The sequence below is a fragment of the Uranotaenia lowii genome, chromosome 3, assembly GCF_029784155.1.
Source record: "Uranotaenia lowii strain MFRU-FL chromosome 3, ASM2978415v1, whole genome shotgun sequence".
In the NCBI taxonomy this organism is placed as follows: Eukaryota; Metazoa; Arthropoda; class Insecta; order Diptera; family Culicidae; genus Uranotaenia; species Uranotaenia lowii.
This window is the reverse complement of record NC_073693.1, coordinates 361,143,449-361,163,707: the sequence shown is the minus strand read 5'-3', so window position 1 is coordinate 361,163,707 and position 20,259 is coordinate 361,143,449. Positions and strand designations below refer to the sequence as shown.

The 20,259-nt window shown below is 33.4% G+C and overlaps 1 protein-coding gene across 1 annotated transcript; it reads right to left on the bottom strand.

The window, feature by feature from the left end:
* Positions 1–6,177: 6,177 nt before the first annotated feature.
* Positions 6,178–6,878, bottom strand: LOC129754553 (uncharacterized). The gene is made up of 2 exons (XM_055750695.1): positions 6,720–6,878; positions 6,178–6,655 (listed from the first exon to the last, which is right to left on the bottom strand). The coding sequence occupies exons 1-2, from the start codon at positions 6,763–6,765 to the stop codon at positions 6,219–6,221; spliced, it is 483 nt and encodes a 160-aa protein (XP_055606670.1). The 5' UTR covers positions 6,766–6,878; the 3' UTR covers positions 6,178–6,218.
* Positions 6,879–20,259: the final 13,381 nt, after the last annotated feature.

The following is a 20,259-nucleotide window of genomic DNA, read 5'->3' as shown; positions in this document are numbered from 1 at the left end:
CATTTTTGTCATTTTTGTCATTTTTGTCATTTTTGTCATTTTTGTCATTTTTGTCATTTTTGTCATTTTTGTCATTTTTGTCATTTTTGTCATTTTTGTCATTTTTGTCATTTTTGTCATTTTTGTCATTTTTGTCATTTTTGTCATTTTTGTCATTTTTGTCATTTTTGTCATTTTTGTCATTTTTGTCATTTTTGTCATTTTTGTCATTTTTGTCATTTTTGTCATTTTTGTCATTTTTGTCATTTTTGTCATTTTTGTCATTTTTGTCATTTTTGTCATTTTTGTCATTTTTGTCATTTTTGTCATTTTTGTCATTTTTGTCATTTTTGTCATTTTTGTCATTTTTGTCATTTTTGTCATTTTTGTCATTTTTGTCATTTTTGTCATTTTTGTCATTTTTGTCATTTTTGTCATTTTTGTCATTTTTGTCATTTTTGTCATTTTTGTCATTTTTGTCATTTTTGTCATTTTTGTCATTTTTGTCATTTTTGTCATTTTTGTCATTTTTGTCATTTTTGTCATTTTTGTCATTTTTGTCATTTTTGTCATTTTTGTCATTTTTGTCATTTTTGTCATTTTTGTCATTTTTGTCATTTTTGTCATTTTTGTCATTTTTGTCATTTTTGTCATTTTTGTCATTTTTGTCATTTTTGTCATTTTTGTCATTTTTGTCATTTTTGTCATTTTTGTCATTTTTGTCATTTTTGTCATTTTTGTCATTTTTGTCATTTTTGTCATTTTTGTCATTTTTGTCATTTTTGTCATTTTTGTCATTTTTGTCATTTTTGTCATTTTTGTCATTTTTGTCATTTTTGTCATTTTTGTCATTTTTGTCATTTTTGTCATTTTTGTCATTTTTGTCATTTTTGTCATTTTTGTCATTTTTGTCATTTTTGTCATTTTTGTCATTTTTGTCATTTTTGTCATTTTTGTCATTTTTGTCATTTTTGTCATTTTTGTCATTTTTGTCATTTTTGTCATTTTTGTCATTTTTGTCATTTTTGTCATTTTTGTCATTTTTGTCATTTTTGTCATTTTTGTCATTTTTGTCATTTTTGTCATTTTTGTCATTTTTGTCATTTTTGTCATTTTTGTCATTTTTGTCATTTTTGTCATTTTTGTCATTTTTGTCATTTTTGTCATTTTTGTCATTTTTGTCATTTTTGTCATTTTTGTCATTTTTGTCATTTTTGTCATTTTTGTCATTTTTGTCATTTTTGTCATTTTTGTCATTTTTGTCATTTTTGTCATTTTTGTCATTTTTGTCATTTTTGTCATTTTTGTCATTTTTGTCATTTTTGTCATTTTTGTCATTTTTGTCATTTTTGTCATTTTTGTCATTTTTGTCATTTTTGTCATTTTTGTCATTTTTGTCATTTTTGTCATTTTTGTCATTTTTGTCATTTTTGTCATTTTTGTCATTTTTGTCATTTTTGTCATTTTTGTCATTTTTGTCATTTTTGTCATTTTTGTCATTTTTGTCATTTTTGTCATTTTTGTCATTTTTGTCATTTTTGTCATTTTTGTCATTTTTGTCATTTTTGTCATTTTTGTCATTTTTGTCATTTTTGTCATTTTTGTCATTTTTGTCATTTTTGTCATTTTTGTCATTTTTGTCATTTTTGTCATTTTTGTCATTTTTGTCATTTTTGTCATTTTTGTCATTTTTGTCATTTTTGTCATTTTTGTCATTTTTGTCATTTTTGTCATTTTTGTCATTTTTGTCATTTTTGTCATTTTTGTCATTTTTGTCATTTTTGTCATTTTTGTCATTTTTGTCATTTTTGTCATTTTTGTCATTTTTGTCATTTTTGTCATTTTTGTCATTTTTGTCATTTTTGTCATTTTTGTCATTTTTGTCATTTTTGTCATTTTTGTCATTTTTGTCATTTTTGTCATTTTTGTCATTTTTGTCATTTTTGTCATTTTTGTCATTTTTGTCATTTTTGTCATTTTTGTCATTTTTGTCATTTTTGTCATTTTTGTCATTTTTGTCATTTTTGTCATTTTTGTCATTTTTGTCATTTTTGTCATTTTTGTCATTTTTGTCATTTTTGTCATTTTTGTCATTTTTGTCATTTTTGTCATTTTTGTCATTTTTGTCATTTTTGTCATTTTTGTCATTTTTGTCATTTTTGTCATTTTTGTCATTTTTGTCATTTTTGTCATTTTTGTCATTTTTGTCATTTTTGTCATTTTTGTCATTTTTGTCATTTTTGTCATTTTTGTCATTTTTGTCATTTTTGTCATTTTTGTCATTTTTGTCATTTTTGTCATTTTTGTCATTTTTGTCATTTTTGTCATTTTTGTCATTTTTGTCATTTTTGTCATTTTTGTCATTTTTGTCATTTTTGTCATTTTTGTCATTTTTGTCATTTTTGTCATTTTTGTCATTTTTGTCATTTTTGTCATTTTTGTCATTTTTGTCATTTTTGTCATTTTTGTCATTTTTGTCATTTTTGTCATTTTTGTCATTTTTGTCATTTTTGTCATTTTTGTCATTTTTGTCATTTTTGTCATTTTTGTCATTTTTGTCATTTTTGTCATTTTTGTCATTTTTGTCATTTTTGTCATTTTTGTCATTTTTGTCATTTTTGTCATTTTTGTCATTTTTGTCATTTTTGTCATTTTTGTCATTTTTGTCATTTTTGTCATTTTTGTCATTTTTGTCATTTTTGTCATTTTTGTCATTTTTGTCATTTTTGTCATTTTTGTCATTTTTGTCATTTTTGTCATTTTTGTCATTTTTGTCATTTTTGTCATTTTTGTCATTTTTGTCATTTTTGTCATTTTTGTCATTTTTGTCATTTTTGTCATTTTTGTCATTTTTGTCATTTTTGTCATTTTTGTCATTTTTGTCATTTTTGTCATTTTTGTCATTTTTGTCATTTTTGTCATTTTTGTCATTTTTGTCATTTTTGTCATTTTTGTCATTTTTGTCATTTTTGTCATTTTTGTCATTTTTGTCATTTTTGTCATTTTTGTCATTTTTGTCATTTTTGTCATTTTTGTCATTTTTGTCATTTTTGTCATTTTTGTCATTTTTGTCATTTTTGTCATTTTTGTCATTTTTGTCATTTTTGTCATTTTTGTCATTTTTGTCATTTTTGTCATTTTTGTCATTTTTGTCATTTTTGTCATTTTTGTCATTTTTGTCATTTTTGTCATTTTTGTCATTTTTGTCATTTTTGTCATTTTTGTCATTTTTGTCATTTTTGTCATTTTTGTCATTTTTGTCATTTTTGTCATTTTTGTCATTTTTGTCATTTTTGTCATTTTTGTCATTTTTGTCATTTTTGTCATTTTTGTCATTTTTGTCATTTTTGTCATTTTTGTCATTTTTGTCATTTTTGTCATTTTTGTCATTTTTGTCATTTTTGTCATTTTTGTCATTTTTGTCATTTTTGTCATTTTTGTCATTTTTGTCATTTTTGTCATTTTTGTCATTTTTGTCATTTTTGTCATTTTTGTCATTTTTGTCATTTTTGTCATTTTTGTCATTTTTGTCATTTTTGTCATTTTTGTCATTTTTGTCATTTTTGTCATTTTTGTCATTTTTGTCATTTTTGTCATTTTTGTCATTTTTGTCATTTTTGTCATTTTTGTCATTTTTGTCATTTTTGTCATTTTTGTCATTTTTGTCATTTTTGTCATTTTTGTCATTTTTGTCATTTTTGTCATTTTTGTCATTTTTGTCATTTTTGTCATTTTTGTCATTTTTGTCATTTTTGTCATTTTTGTCATTTTTGTCATTTTTGTCATTTTTGTCATTTTTGTCATTTTTGTCATTTTTGTCATTTTTGTCATTTTTGTCATTTTTGTCATTTTTGTCATTTTTGTCATTTTTGTCATTTTTGTCATTTTTGTCATTTTTGTCATTTTTGTCATTTTTGTCATTTTTGTCATTTTTGTCATTTTTGTCATTTTTGTCATTTTTGTCATTTTTGTCATTTTTGTCATTTTTGTCATTTTTGTCATTTTTGTCATTTTTGTCATTTTTGTCATTTTTGTCATTTTTGTCATTTTTGTCATTTTTGTCATTTTTGTCATTTTTGTCATTTTTGTCATTTTTGTCATTTTTGTCATTTTTGTCATTTTTGTCATTTTTGTCATTTTTGTCATTTTTGTCATTTTTGTCATTTTTGTCATTTTTGTCATTTTTGTCATTTTTGTCATTTTTGTCATTTTTGTCATTTTTGTCATTTTTGTCATTTTTGTCATTTTTGTCATTTTTGTCATTTTTGTCATTTTTGTCATTTTTGTCATTTTTGTCATTTTTGTCATTTTTGTCATTTTTGTCATTTTTGTCATTTTTGTCATTTTTGTCATTTTTGTCATTTTTGTCATTTTTGTCATTTTTGTCATTTTTGTCATTTTTGTCATTTTTGTCATTTTTGTCATTTTTGTCATTTTTGTCATTTTTGTCATTTTTGTCATTTTTGTCATTTTTGTCATTTTTGTCATTTTTGTCATTTTTGTCATTTTTGTCATTTTTGTCATTTTTGTCATTTTTGTCATTTTTGTCATTTTTGTCATTTTTGTCATTTTTGTCATTTTTGTCATTTTTGTCATTTTTGTCATTTTTGTCATTTTTGTCATTTTTGTCATTTTTGTCATTTTTGTCATTTTTGTCATTTTTGTCATTTTTGTCATTTTTGTCATTTTTGTCATTTTTGTCATTTTTGTCATTTTTGTCATTTTTGTCATTTTTGTCATTTTTGTCATTTTTGTCATTTTTGTCATTTTTGTCATTTTTGTCATTTTTGTCATTTTTGTCATTTTTGTCATTTTTGTCATTTTTGTCATTTTTGTCATTTTTGTCATTTTTGTCATTTTTGTCATTTTTGTCATTTTTGTCATTTTTGTCATTTTTGTCATTTTTGTCATTTTTGTCATTTTTGTCATTTTTGTCATTTTTGTCATTTTTGTCATTTTTGTCATTTTTGTCATTTTTGTCATTTTTGTCATTTTTGTCATTTTTGTCATTTTTGTCATTTTTGTCATTTTTGTCATTTTTGTCATTTTTGTCATTTTTGTCATTTTTGTCATTTTTGTCATTTTTGTCATTTTTGTCATTTTTGTCATTTTTGTCATTTTTGTCATTTTTGTCATTTTTGTCATTTTTGTCATTTTTGTCATTTTTGTCATTTTTGTCATTTTTGTCATTTTTGTCATTTTTGTCATTTTTGTCATTTTTGTCATTTTTGTCATTTTTGTCATTTTTGTCATTTTTGTCATTTTTGTCATTTTTGTCATTTTTGTCATTTTTGTCATTTTTGTCATTTTTGTCATTTTTGTCATTTTTGTCATTTTTGTCATTTTTGTCATTTTTGTCATTTTTGTCATTTTTGTCATTTTTGTCATTTTTGTCATTTTTGTCATTTTTGTCATTTTTGTCATTTTTGTCATTTTTGTCATTTTTGTCATTTTTGTCATTTTTGTCATTTTTGTCATTTTTGTCATTTTTGTCATTTTTGTCATTTTTGTCATTTTTGTCATTTTTGTCATTTTTGTCATTTTTGTCATTTTTGTCATTTTTGTCATTTTTGTCATTTTTGTCATTTTTGTCATTTTTGTCATTTTTGTCATTTTTGTCATTTTTGTCATTTTTGTCATTTTTGTCATTTTTGTCATTTTTGTCATTTTTGTCATTTTTGTCATTTTTGTCATTTTTGTCATTTTTGTCATTTTTGTCATTTTTGTCATTTTTGTCATTTTTGTCATTTTTGTCATTTTTGTCATTTTTGTCATTTTTGTCATTTTTGTCATTTTCGTCATTTTTGTCATTTTTGTCATTTTTGTCATTTTTGTCATTTTTGTCATTTTTGTCATTTTTGTCATTTTTGTCATTTTTGTCATTTTTGTCATTTTTGTCATTTTTGTCATTTTTGTCATTTTTGTCATTTTTGTCATTTTTGTCATTTTTGTCATTTTTGTCATTTTTGTCATTTTTGTCATTTTTGTCATTTTTGTCATTTTTGTCATTTTTGTCATTTTTGTCATTTTTGTCATTTTTGTCATTTTTGTCATTTTTGTCATTTTTGTCATTTTGCAGAAATCACAGAAAGTGACCAAAATATACATATTTCTCTGAATTAAATAATATCACAGACATGTTAAGAAGATGTGACTTGAAGGTGTGGTGATACTTCCTTGAAATAAATACAAATAATATCAAGAGTTTATATGCAAAACGCTTTTAATGCTACTGGAATCTATGAGTTGAACAGATTTCGGGCAAAACAAGCCGCTGTAAGGAGAAGAAGCATTGATGCGGCTGTCCCAATCTGGGATGCTCCATTTTCACATCCATCGTCGGTGGAGCAGGTTACACAACGATCCAGTTGGAGTTGTTCGATCCAGCCCTGGCAGAAGGATTTAACGGCAGCCTCCGAAGTACAACCCTTGCTGGCGAATCGCTTCACACCATTGACGGGATCATGATCGCTGGTTTGTACATCGAAACAGTGGAACGGACCAGCCGTTGCCGAGGAATACACTTTCGGATTCGTTAGCTTGAACATCAAATGGTTCCGGCGCACTTCATCCTCGTTACACACCCGTACATCCATCGGGTGGTTACTGGAACAACCCTCCGGATCGAAACAGGTTAAGCATTTGACCTCTTCTGCGGACGCTCCGTGGACTGATACTGTAAACGAATCAAAAATCACGAAAATTTTTCAAAAAATAAACAAGATTTTATTGAAAGTTACCAACAATCAGCAGCAACAAGCTAAACTCCCAAACTGCGCCGGTCATCACGAATGTGGAAAACTTTACTGCACCCAGCGGAGAAAATATTACGAATGACTCAATCCCAATCTCGCTGCTGCTTGTGTGCTTAATGCAATTCTGCAAACTAGGTAGGGAGCTAACTATCCACAGACATAGTAGATATTTAGAAACAGAATAAACGACGACGGCGCGTGTAGACGACGACAACGACGCCATCGATCGATACGGCGACAATGTTGCAAAGTTTGTCTGTCGTGCCGTGGTCGTGAGAGGAGTGCCGGCAGCACGTTGAGCAATGATTTCAGATCTTTTTCATGCCCTACAGCACATGGCGGGTATCTTGTTGATACCCAATTGACCATCGGCGAATAAAAATTTTGAATTTCAAGTCTGATATTAAATCTAACACTCTTAATATTGATTTTTTTTATTTTGAGAAAGCATCACATTCAATTCAGAATAAAGAAAACCCTTACGACGGTTTGGCAGTAAAGTTTGTCGTTCCCGCTGAAAATTCTTATGTACATACTGGGGGCTTAAAAAAATCCTTGACCATCCAACAGACTCAATGCCAGGCTCATAAGGGATTTCCAAAGCTCTTTTTTTTAGTTGGTAACCACAGGTGATAGATCCCGGTTTACGGATTGTATTCCAAGGCACGGCGAGCCACTGCGTCCCCCCAGTTTGCTACTCTGGGTCCATGAGTACAATGGGAAGACTCATGATATACTCCGTGTATGTATACTCTCTAAACTCCACCTGGGGCAGCAGAACTGGTTCCCACCTCGAACTGTTTAGCACACTATACTTCAATAGTGGGAGGTCTATTCACGCTAGTGCGCTCCAAGGCAATACTCATTAACGAGACCACTTTCAGCAAAATCTTTCATCCTTATGACTCGACGCCTGAACTCTCCTCTCACGACTTGAGAACCGACATCTCCTCGCAATGACTCGAGATTCCCACACAAACCTCTCCTCTGCGCGACTTGAGGCCTGATCTCTCCTCTAACGACTCGAGATCCAACCCCTCCACGCTTCGACTCGAGGTTTACCTCTCCTCTGCACGATTCAAGGCCCGATCTCTCCTCTAACGACTTGAGATCTGACCTCTCCTCGTAACGACTCGAGGTGACCACTTGTACCCTTCCTCTTGTTGATACAGAGCCTGTTACGACTCGAGACCCGACCCCCTATTGTAAAGACTCGGGGTTGACCACACAAACCTCTCCGCCTGGAGGTTCGAGGCATGACCTCTCCTATATAACGACTCGAAGCCCGACCTCTTATCTCCAGGATTCGAGGTTCGCCACCTTGCCCGTCGTGTGCCAGATCGAGAGCAGCTTATCCTAGACTCGCGCCTGTCACAGCACACGCGCCAGATTTAACGCAACTACTCGGATGATTCCCAACGAAGACGTCATTCTACTCCGACTCGAATGGCTCACCCGGCGTCGAGAGCCACTCTTCCCGTGGTTATTCCCCGATCGTGGAATCCTTTCCCTTTCCCAACGATTTCAACTGCGAAGAAGGTATAGTCTTATCCCCGCAGCTTCTGTCGTTGGAAACCACCCAACTCGGATACTCCCCGAAGGTGGAGCATCCTACGCACGAACGTGGCGTACCCACGGCATCCGCTACGCAGAAGATGTTGCCTTATCTTTGTAGCTTCAAACCGTGGGGTCGGACGCACTCTACTCGACAGCCCCCGTCGATGGGGTCAGTCTACTTCGACCGTTGTCCGGTCTTCTTTATCCCCCTTGGCTGGCAACCCTAAGATTTTTCTGCCCGTTGTGTGCCAGATCGAGAGCAGCTTGTCCTGGACTCGCGCCTGTCCCGCACACGTTCGGGACTTTGAACGCCTCCAAAGCTCTCAATAAAATGATAAGTACAGTCCTGTTCATAATCCTATAGAAATGGGAAGCACGCAGACTGCCAACGTATGCGCTTAATTCATAAGATTAAAAGTTCGGCCAATCTGCAATGCAACTAACTGCATACCTGACAACATGACTTCGTGTGAACTGTTATGAACTGAATGCATGGCGTATAGGTTAAGGTTACCAGAATTTTTTTCACTCCCATCCGGGCCTAGCAATTCCGGGCATTTTTTTCAAAAAAACCTGGCAAAATCCGGGCATGGATTTCAATTTTTCAAATCCAAAACCGGACAAAAACCGGGCAAAATTTAGTTGAAAAAAGCAAAGAAAAAATGCAAAAAATATGAAATTAATATTTTATTAATGTAATTGCAGACTTCCAAAAACTTTTTGGAACATTAAAATATTTAAAGATTTATAAAAGTAAATCAGCGAAATTATTTGAAACAACCGTTGAAAATGTCCATACTGTTAATCGATTTTGCTGAAACTTACTCGAAAACTTTGATTTTTTTTGGTTTCTTTGTGAAAATTGTAATAAAATCCGGGCAATATCCGGACTTTTTTCACGATATCCGGGCAACCGGGCCGGACTGGACTTTCTTGAAATTTTGCATCAAATATCCGGGCAAACCCGGATAAAACCGGGCAATCTGGCAAGCTTAGTATAGCTGTATGTGTTGTTAGAGTGATTCAATCACTTTCACAGCCGTATTAAGATTTATAACATGTTTAATGTTATGAATCTACTACAGGTATTCCGCACTCGTGTGGATACCTACCCAACTGTCAACTGATTCATTTACATTTAGTTTTAAATTGAAATGAAATATGATGCTGTATCAATCCTACCTTTTCATCAACCTTACCTTTTAACCAATCGTACCTCAACTTATTCGAACCTTACCGACAAAACATAATCATAAACTCTATGTAATTTGAATTTATGATATAACGAACCCTCAATCCACGAAGCAATAGAGAATTTAACTCCTACACATTGATGATAGTATTTACAATATTACAATCACCAAAACCGCGCTCCACAATTTTTCCCCGTAAATCGCATTGTATCAAAGGTTCAGATCAAGAGGGTAAATAGAAGGTGATCCCATCCTTCATATATCAGAATCAGTCTTGTTGATTGCTTCGTTTCGTTTGTTTACCTTTAATCCATAGAATAGCTGAGACCTAAACTTGCCTTTTAATTTAAGCAAACTCAAGGTCATTAAGGTACTAGGTTATCTGACTTTTGCAGTAAGTAGGCGGGGAGAGGCGCGGTGTAGTGGGATGAGGCTCGTTACTTTAGTTTACAACATGCCTTTTCTTTTTAGCAGTGTGCTTAAAAGAAAAGGCATCCTTAGGCCTCTGCTGTTCTTTGGATTAAAGATAAACAAACGCAACGAAGCAATCAACATGGCAGATTCTGAAATTTGAGAGATCGTGTCACCTTCTATTTAGTTTGTAAACAAAAGTAACGAGCATCACCCTACTTCACCGTGTTCTCCTCGCCTACTTACTGTAAAAGTCAGATAAACTAGTATTTTAATGATTGAAATGGTTCAGATGGGAACAAACTACATATTTCAACAAATTGGAACAGTAGGCTATGATTTCACTACAACGGCAACGTAAAGTATTTGGTTAATCTTCTTCAAACTCGAACGATCTTTTTTTATTCAAATGCGTTGAACCATTTTGCGAGAATCATTTTTATTTTGATTCAATCACCAATCATTTCAGAAAAGATCACCCGATCAGTCATTCTGCCTTTTTCCTCTATAATCCGCTCCTTACGAACTTACAGCCCTTTCCACATTACACTTTCCCTCCCGAAAACGATTGGTACCGTAGAATAAGGTGGGGTAAAAGTTCGGGTCGAGTAAAACAGAACGTTTTGAGATTATCACAAACTGAGAAAAGTAAAATCCAGAGCTCTGGCGTGGACTGATAATGATTTAAAAAGCCTACATCCAGACATAATTTTTTTTTTCGTAGAAGTTGGAGATACTCCGACAAAAGAGGTAGAGTTGCTTTTTTGCATAGACCCAGAAACATTCTTGTAGCTATATTCTTATTCTGTTTTGCTATACGATCCATATACATTGTAAAAAGATCGTATGAAAGTTAAAAAATCAGCATTCATCTACCAAAGTGAAGGCAATATACACACATAAATTTTATTTTTTTCTTAACGCGTTCGTCGCCATGGGACCTATATTCGGGTGACGGGTACACAGTAAACGAAAATTACCGAGTTCGGTAATTTTTTTACCGGAATCCTAACATGTGTAAATCGTTAAACTGTTCGGTAATTTTTTCGGTAAAAAATAAACGAACATCGGTAAATGAAGAATCGATTTACCGATGTTCGTTTATTTTTTACCGAAAAAATTACCGAACAGTTTAACGATTTACACATGTTAGGATTTCGGTAAAAAAAATTACCGAACTCGGTAATTTTCGTTTACTGTGTATATTTCATGGGAGGACCCGTCACATCAAAAACGTGTGGCGCTCTCTTACTCATGTTAATCACTCAGTTTAGCCACACGTTGCAAAGCTGGGAGCTCTCCTTCTTTATTTGGTCGCTCCGAGAATTTTTTTGGGTCCGGCTAGCAAAACTACCAAAATGAGCGTGGCGACAAACGTGCTAAGCGACGAAAACTACACCAATTGAGCGTTATCCTACACCTTATTCGTACCTGTCGGTAGAATGCAAGAGACCGTTTGATTTTGCTCTAATAGCCTGCAAATCGATGCCAGAGCCAATGTTTTTCAGTTCTCTCATTGGTCGATATTCCTCAATTCCCATCTGATTTTAAGCCATCTGGATGCCCTGCTGGTTGCATGACGATAATTTTCTCACTTAAAGCCCACGCGGGAGCATAATCATTTCAAAATTTACAAACATGGCGGCCTTTCTATCATATCAGATTTAAACTGACTTCAGGCGACATTTTATACGATCTTTTCACCATGCAGTTGGGATTGAGTTTCGCAACACCATTCGTCCCTTCAGCTGCTTCCATTTTTTTAGATCGCACCGTTTCTTTTTTATTTTGTATCACCTTTAGTTTCACTTGAATACGTCTTCCACTTATAACTCCTTTCTTCAACTGATTTTCCGCTCTCTTCTTTTTACCGAAACGGCCCTCTTGCTCATGCATTTTCTCTCATATAACATTTATACCACATGTCTAATATGAAACCAGAACTCGATTCACTATCTAAATCTGGGAATATACACTGCAAAATTTGAGTTCAAGAAATATTTCTATGAATATTAAGTAAGTAAGTAATCCATTCAATGAACAGATAAAAAAGGGAAATGGGACTCTCTTAAATACACGTGTTTTGCATGACTCGATTCGACTACCTACCTACCTAAGGGTCCAGCGCCGATTGACCGGCGCATAGGGCTGAGATAAAAGATCTCCACTGCTGGCGATCCGGAGCCAGCGTCTTCACTTGCTGCCAGCCAAGGTTCTCGTCAACTGTGCGGATTTCAGCGGCTAGACTTCGCCGCCACGAGCTTTTGGGCCTGCCTCTTCTTCGATGCCCATCTGGATTCCAGTCAAGCGCCTCTCTGCAAATCTCGTTTTCATCTCTTCGCAGCGTGTGCCCAATCCATCTCCACTTACGTTCCCGAATCTCGATTTCTAGCGCCTTTTGATGACACCGGCGATGAAGTTCAACGTTTGAGATCCAGTTGCCAGGCCACCAAGCGCGGATGATGTTCCGCAGGCAGCGATTCACAAAAACTTGCAGTTTTCGCGTCGTCACCGCATATGTGCACCAAGTTTCACACCCGTACAGCAATACGGATTTGACGTTTGAGTTGAAGATTCGGATCTTAGTTCGTAGAGAGATCTGGCGTGACCGCCAGATGTTTCGGAGACTCGCAAACGCAAATCGGGCTTTTCTGATCCGGGTTTCGATGTCCTTCTTGGTACCTCCATCAGGCGTAATCTGGCTACCAAGATACTGGAAGCACTCCACTGTCTCAACCTGTTGTCCAGCTACCACGAAATTGGAACGATTTTCTGTATTGATTTCCATCGACTTGGTCTTTCCGACATTGATTTTGAGACCTGCTGCCTTGGAGCTTTCGGTGAGGTCGTCGAGTTTGCTCTGCATGTCTTGTTGTGTTTGGGCGAGCAAAACAATATCGTCTGCCAGGTCAAGGTCGTTCAGTTGCTCCATGGTTGAAGGATTCCACGGCAATCCTCGGTTTGGTCTACAGTCAATCGATCCAGTCAAGATCTCATCCATTACGATGAGAAAAAGCAGCGGTGACAAAATACATCCTTGTCTCACTCCAGCAGTTACCGGGATTGGTTCGGACAAGACACCGTCGTGCAAGACCTTGCACGAAAATGCCTCGTACTGTGCTTCGATGAGATGGACTAGTTTCTCTGGGACCCCTCGTCGTCTAAGAGCAGCCCAGATGTTTTCGTGGTTCAGTCGGTCAAATGCTTTTTCGAAATCAACGAACACCAGCAGAAGAGAGTCCTGGAATTCGTTGATTTGTTCCAGTATTATTCGTAGCGTTGTGATGTGGTCCACACATGATCGTCCGGATCGGAATCCAGCTTGTTGCCGTCGGAGTGTAGCGTCGATTTTCTCCTGGATCCTGTTCAGGATCACTTTGCAGAGTACTTTGAGGGTTGTACAGATCAAAGTTATGCCACGCCAGTTACCGCACTCTGTTAGGTCTCCTTTCTTTGGGACCTTTACGAGGATACCCTGCATCCAGTCGGCCGGGAATGTTGCAGTAGGGGAGGAGCGGGCTATATGCGCCTATTAAGCAGAACACTGATTTAATCAAATATCACATCGAATATGTATACAAAAACTATATACACGTGTGCTGGCATCTGTTTTCTATACAATGGTGTAATTTTTATGTTCAAATTTTCTTCTGTTGCCAAAAAAAAGATTTTATTGTTATTGTTGTCTAAAATGCCGAACCTCAAACCGTGCGGGCTAAATGCGCCTATTTATGTTTTGAACAAAATTATTGTTTTTTGGGCAATATTTCCATATAATTTCATTGAAACTGCTAAAAAGTAATAATTTCCGTACGACAAAGCTGAAGTTTTGTAAAAATCTATGTATTTTATAATTTTATGGAATAAAACAAAAGTTAGGGTTGCCAGACTATGGAGGCAGTTTATCCATGAGAAAAACTTTATCAAATCTGGTTTAAGATCTTCAATTCTCTCTTAAGATGTTATTCAGAGCTTAGATTTGAAGGTTCAATGAAAAAAATCATTTATTTACTCTATTTAACCTGTTATTTTATGATGGAGGCATTTTACAAACATGATGGGGGCATACAAAAACACTCTACTATTCCACTAAATAATCATTATTAAACCGCCAAAAAAGCTAAAATATGTTTAATTTCTTAAGTTCATTTGAGTAAGAAACAAAAACCATCCAAGTTTTTGTTTTAACTTCTTTACGTATAATTTTTAAAAGTCGAAATATTACATCAAAATGTATCAAAACCTTGTATGATTTTTTGAATTTTTTTGAGTATGTAAATTCATAAAATTCTTTCTTGCCTTATGTTCTAAGCGTATCACCCTCAAAATGCATTGGTCAGATAAGCTGTCTAGTCAGCCATTTCATCAAACAGCCGTAGGGTCATTTCACCCGATAGGCCCATTTAGGAAACCTTTCCCCTATCCCAAATGTCAGCGAAAAGACGGTGCAACATTTGTGCTGACAAGGCAGGGTCGATTCGACTGGGGACCAAATTTTTCATGAATGGAAATTTCTCTATAATTATTAGAAACCATTCCTTTCTTGCAGTGGGAGCATAGGATTGAGGATATAGGAAGGTTGGAGGAGACTTAACCTACAAATTTATCTAACAAATGGACAAAATTTATTATGGGATATTATTTTGATACGGTTCTATGATCATTTGAGACCAGGGATTGAAAATTAAGCTCATTTGAGCGAGCTTCATAGCTCTTTATTTCCATAGCTCCGCTCACAAAGCAATCGACGAAGCTCCTATCGTTTTTGTCTCCGGAGCTTCGCATTGCTAGCTCTTATTTGGAAGAAACCTTAGCTCTTTTTTTGCCTCGTGAGCCCGTTAGCTCATGCCTTCAGAGGAGCTTGAGCTTGTTGGCTCAACCGATTCAAATTCGTTGAGCTTGTTTTCACTGCTGCTGTTCGAGCCAGTTTTTTTGTGCACAGGTGAAGTAACTAAAAAAAGGGCTTGTCGCATGTATTTTTTAAATAAATGTTGGATGGTTTTAGTAACTAGTGAAAGTTACCAGCACTAGTAACTATGAAATAGTAAAATTTACAATTTTTCGGGAAAAACGCCAAATGAAAGGGCTTTTTGCGAGGATTATTAAAATCAATGTTAGAGAGTTCTAGTAACTAGTAAAAGTTACCAGCACTAGTAACTATGAAATAGTAAAATTTACAATTTTTCGGGAAAAACGCCAAATGAAAGGGCTTTTTGCGAGGATTATTAAAATCAATGTTAGAGAGTTCTAGTAACTAGTAAAAGTTACCAGCACTAGTAACTATGAAATAGTAAAATTTACAATTTTTCGGGAAAAACGCCAAATGAAAGGGCTTTTTGCGAGGATTATTAAAATCAATGTTAGAGAGTTCTAGTAACTAGTAAAAGTTACCAGCACTAGTAACTATGAAATAGTAAAATTTACAATTTTTCGGGAAAAACGCCAAATGAAAGAGCTTTTTGCGAGGATTATTAAAATCAATATAAGAGAGTTCTAGTTACTAGTTAAAGTTACCAGCACTAGTAACTATGAAATAGTAAAATTTACAATTTTCGGGAAAAACGCCAAATGAAAGAGCTTTTTGTGAGGTTTACTAAAATCAATGTTAGAGAGTTCTAGTTACTAGTTAAAGTTACCAGCACTAGTAACTATGAAATAGTAAAATTTACAATTTCTCGGGAAAAACGCTGAATGAAAGAGCTTTTTTTGAGGATTACTAAAATCAATGTTAGAGAGTTCTAGTTACTAGTTAAAGTTACCAGCACTAGTAACTATGAAATAGTAAAATTTACAATTTTTCGGGAAAAACGCCAAATGAAAGAGCTTTTTGCGAGGATTATTAAAATCAATGTTAGAGAGTTCTAGTAACTAGTAAAAGTTACCAGCACTAGTAACTATGAAATAGTAAAATTTACAATTTTCGGGAAAAACGCCAAATGAAAGAGCTTTTTGTGAGGTTTACTAAAATCAATGTTAGAGAGTTCTAGTTACTAGTTAAAGTTACCAGCACTAGTAACTATGAAATAGTAAAATTTACAATTTTCGGGAAAAACGCCAAATGAAAGAGCTTTTTGTGAGGATTACTAAAATCAATGTTAGAGAGTTCTAGATACTAGTTAAAGTTACCAGCACTAGTAACTATGTAATAGTAAAATTTACAAATTTTCGGGGAAAACGCCAATTGAAAGTGCTTTTTGTGAGGATTATTAAAATCAATGTTAGAGAGTTCTAGTAACTAGTAAAAGTTACCAGCACTAGTAACTATGAAATAGTAAAATTTACAATTTTTCAAGAAAAACGCCAAATTAAAGGGCTTTTTGCGAGGATTATTAAAATCAATGTTAGAGAGTTCTAGTAACTAGTAAAAGTTACCAGCACTAGTAACTATGAAATAGTAAAATTTACATTTTTTCGGGAAAAACGCCAATTGAAAGGGCTTTTTGCGAGGATTATTAAAATCAATATTAGAGAGTTCTAGTTACTAGTTAAAGTTACCAGCACTAGTAACTATGAAATAGTAAAATTTACAAATTTTCGGAAAAAACGACAAATGAAAGAGCTTTTTGTGAGGATTACTAAAATCAATGTTAGAGAGTTCTTGTTACTAGTTAAAGTTACCAGCACCAGTAACTATGAAATAGTAAAATTTACAAATTTTGGGGAAAAACGCCAATTGAAAGTGCTTTTGCGAGGATTATTAAAATCAATATTAGAGAGTTCTAGTTACAAGTTAAAGTTACCAGCACTAGTAACTATGAAATAGTAAAATTTACAATTTTTCGGGAAAAAACGCCAAATGAAAGGGCTTTTTAAGAGGATTATTAAAATCAATGTTAAAGAGTTCTAGTAACTAGTAAAAGTTACCAGCACTAGTAACTATGAAAAAGAAAAATTTACAAATTTTCGGGAAAAACGCCAAAAGAAAGGGCTTTTTGTGAGGATTATTGAAATCAATGTTAGAGAGTTTCAGTAAAAAGTAAAAGTTACCAGCACAAGTAACTATGAAAAGTTACTTGTGCTGGTAACTTTTACTTGTTCTCACATGTGTTCGACCCGTCCGTGTTTCAATGTGGGTAGGAATGCGATGGGTTTCTTCATCGCTTCCTATCAACATTGAAACGGCGCGCGGCAAAGAATCACGCAAGTAGTTCAAAAGCTGTTCACACAACAAAAGCCCTGCTCACATTTTCACCAACTATTCAATTTCTTCTACCCAAAGCGCTCTAGCTTTGATCTTTCCACCTATAATACTTTCATGTTCTTTCTAAATATTCTACCTTGAATTTTCACAACTCGCCGAAATGCCAAAAATTAAATAAGAATATATCCCAGCGGCGATTAAAATAAGATAACAACATTTATTTTAATAATCCTCGCAAAAAGCCCTTTCATTTGGCGTTTTCCAGTAAATTTCGAAATTTTACTATTTCATAGTAACTACAGACCCCGTTCGATTTTGGCAACACGCCCGTACATTTTGTGTTGCCAAAATCGAATGTTGCCAAAATCGAACGGTTTTTTTTCTCAACTTTTTATTCAAATATTTTTACAGAATAGCTGTTATTATTATCAAACACGTTATTTTTAGTTAATTTTCGACCATTTGTAGTCATTTTTTAATTTTTCCATCAAGTTGTTGAAGCATTTTCCACTTTTCTTGTTTTGTTCATAATGTTTGTTTTCATTTGTCATATTTGCTGTTTTTGTCGTTCTTCATCATTTTTTAGTTGTTTTTTGTCATTTTCAGTCTTTTGTTTGAATTTGTTTTTTAACTTTTTGAATTTTTCATCTTTTTGTCATTTTTGAGTACTTTATAATTTTTCAAAAAAACTTTTGATTTTGTTGTTGTATTCCATCACCATTTCTGAACATAAAAACGTATTTTTTATGTTTGTCTTAATTATATTGGTCCTGTTATAAAGAAAACTAAAAGGCAATGTCGTTTCTAAAAACCGTTCGATTTTGGCACATGTGCCAAAATCGGATGTTGCCAAAATCGAATGTTGCCAAAATCGAATGTTGCCAAAAACGAACGGGGTCTGTAGTTACTTTTTCATAGTAACTAGTGCTAGTAACTTTTTCTTGTGACTAAAACTCTAAAACATTGAGTTTAATAATCCTCTTAAAAAGCCCTTTCAGTTGGCGTTTTTCCCGAAAAATTGTAAATTTTACTATTTCATAGTTACTAGTGCTGGTAACTTTAACTAGTAACTAGAACTCTCTAACATTGATTTTAATAATCCTCGCAAAAAGCCCTTCCATTTGGCGTTTTTCCCGAAAATTGTAAATTTCACTATTTCATTGTTACTAGTGCTGGTAACTTCAACTAGTAACTAGAACTCTCTAATATTGATTTTAATAATCCTCGCAAAAAGCCCTTTCATTTGGCGTTTTTCCCGAAAAATTGTAAATTTTACTATTTCATAGTTACTAGTGCTAGTAACTTTAACTAATAACTAGAACTCTCTAACATTGATTTTAATAATCCTCGCAAAAAGCCCTTTCATTTTGCGTTTTTCCCGAAAAAATGTAAATTTTACTATTTCATAGTTACTAGTGCTGGTAACTTTAACTAGTAACTAGAACTCCCTAACATTGAGTTTAATAATCCTCTTAAAAAGCCCTTTCATTTGGCGTTTTTCCCGAAAAATTGTAAATTTTACTATTTCATAGTTACTAGGGCTGGTAGCTTTAACTAGTTACTAGAACTCTCTAACATTGATTTTAATAATCCTCGCAAAAAGCCCTTTCATTTGGCGTTTTTCCCGAAAAATTGTAAATTTTACTATTTCATAGTTACTAGTGCTGGTAACTTTAACTAGTAACTAGAACTCTCTAATATTGATTTTAATAATCCTCGCAAAAAGCCCTTTCATTTGGCGTTTTTCCCGAAAAATTGTAAATTTTACTATTTCATAGTTACTAGTGCTGGTAACTTTTACTAGTTACTAGAACTCTCTAACATTGATTTTAATAATCCTCGCAAAAAGCCCTTTAATTTGGCGTTTTTCTTGAAAAATTGTAAATTTTACTATTTCATAGTTACTAGTGCTGGTAACTTTAACTTATTACTAAAACTCTCTAACATTAATTTTAATAATCCTCGCAAAAAGCCCTTCCATTTGGCGTATTTCCCGAAAATTGTAAATTTTACTATTTCATAGTTACTAGTGCTGGTAACTTTAACTAGTAACTAGAACTCTCTAATATTGATTTTAATAATCCTCGCAAAAAGCCCTTTCATTTGGCGTTTTTCCCGAAAAATTGTAAATTTTAGTATTTCATAGTTACTAGTGCTGGTAACTTTTACTAGTTACTAGAACTCTCTAACATTGATTTTAGTAATCCTCGCAAAAAGCCCTTTCATTTGGCGTTTTTCCCGAAAAATTGTAAATTTTACTATTTCATAGTTACTAGTGCTGGTAACTTTAACTAGTAACTAGAACTCTCTAATATTGATTTTAGTAATCCTCGCAAAAAGCCCTTTCATTTGGCGTTTTTCCCGAAAAATTGTAAATTTTAGTATTTCATAGTTACTAGTGCTGGTAACTTTTACTAGTTACTAGAACTCTCTAACATTGATTTTAATAATCCTCGCAAAAAGCCCTTTCATTTGGCGTTTTTCCCGAAAAATTGTAAATTTTACTATTTCATAGTTACTAGTGCTGGTAACTTTTACTAGTTACTAGAACTCTCTAACATTGATTTTAATAATCCCATCAAGCCCTTCCACAGTTCCTGGTGCATAAAAAAGCCGTTGGCTCACACAGCACCACAATAGCAAAATCAATAGGTACCTATACACATCATTTGGCTCAAGTGTTACAATTTTGCTGAGCCAGCAAGCTCAAGAAATTTCGGCTCCTTGAGCTAACAAACTCAAAGCAAAATGCAAAACCTTGTCTCCCAGAGCCAGAAGAGGTATGAGCTTAATTTGAGCATTTATTGGTGGGCTAGAATTGGCTCCAGCTTTCTTCGCTCTCGAGCTTCAAGAGCTTTGATGCTCAGCCGCTTGAGCGAGAGCATTTCAATCCCTGTTTGAGACACAACCCTTCTTCCAGTGAGTAGGAACATAATTAAAAGGAAGGATGGCCCAATGCATTTTTGTTAGCATAAATTCTGCATTTATGTTGACGAAGCCAGTAAATGGAATCAAATATGGCATGGAAAGGTATTTGAGTACGAGCTATGTTCCTACGATTGTTATAGATCCTTACGCCTTGCAGTGTGGAGAGATTAGTAAAGGAAGGGGCTCCATATTAATTTTGCTGTAAAGCTTGAAACTTATCAACCAATCAATGGGAATAAATTTGATAAGAGAGGGTTTTTCGGTACGAAAAAAGAATGGGTATGATTATTAGAGA

Coding starts and splice junctions, on each gene's coding strand:
- LOC129754553 (XM_055750695.1), bottom strand. CDS start 6,765: ATGACCGGCGCAGTTTGGGAGTTTAGCTTGTTGCTGCTGATTGTTG. Junction 6,656..6,719: donor CTTGTTGCTGCTGATTGTTG/GTAACTTTCAAT, acceptor ATTCGTTTACAG/TATCAGTCCACGGAGCGTCC.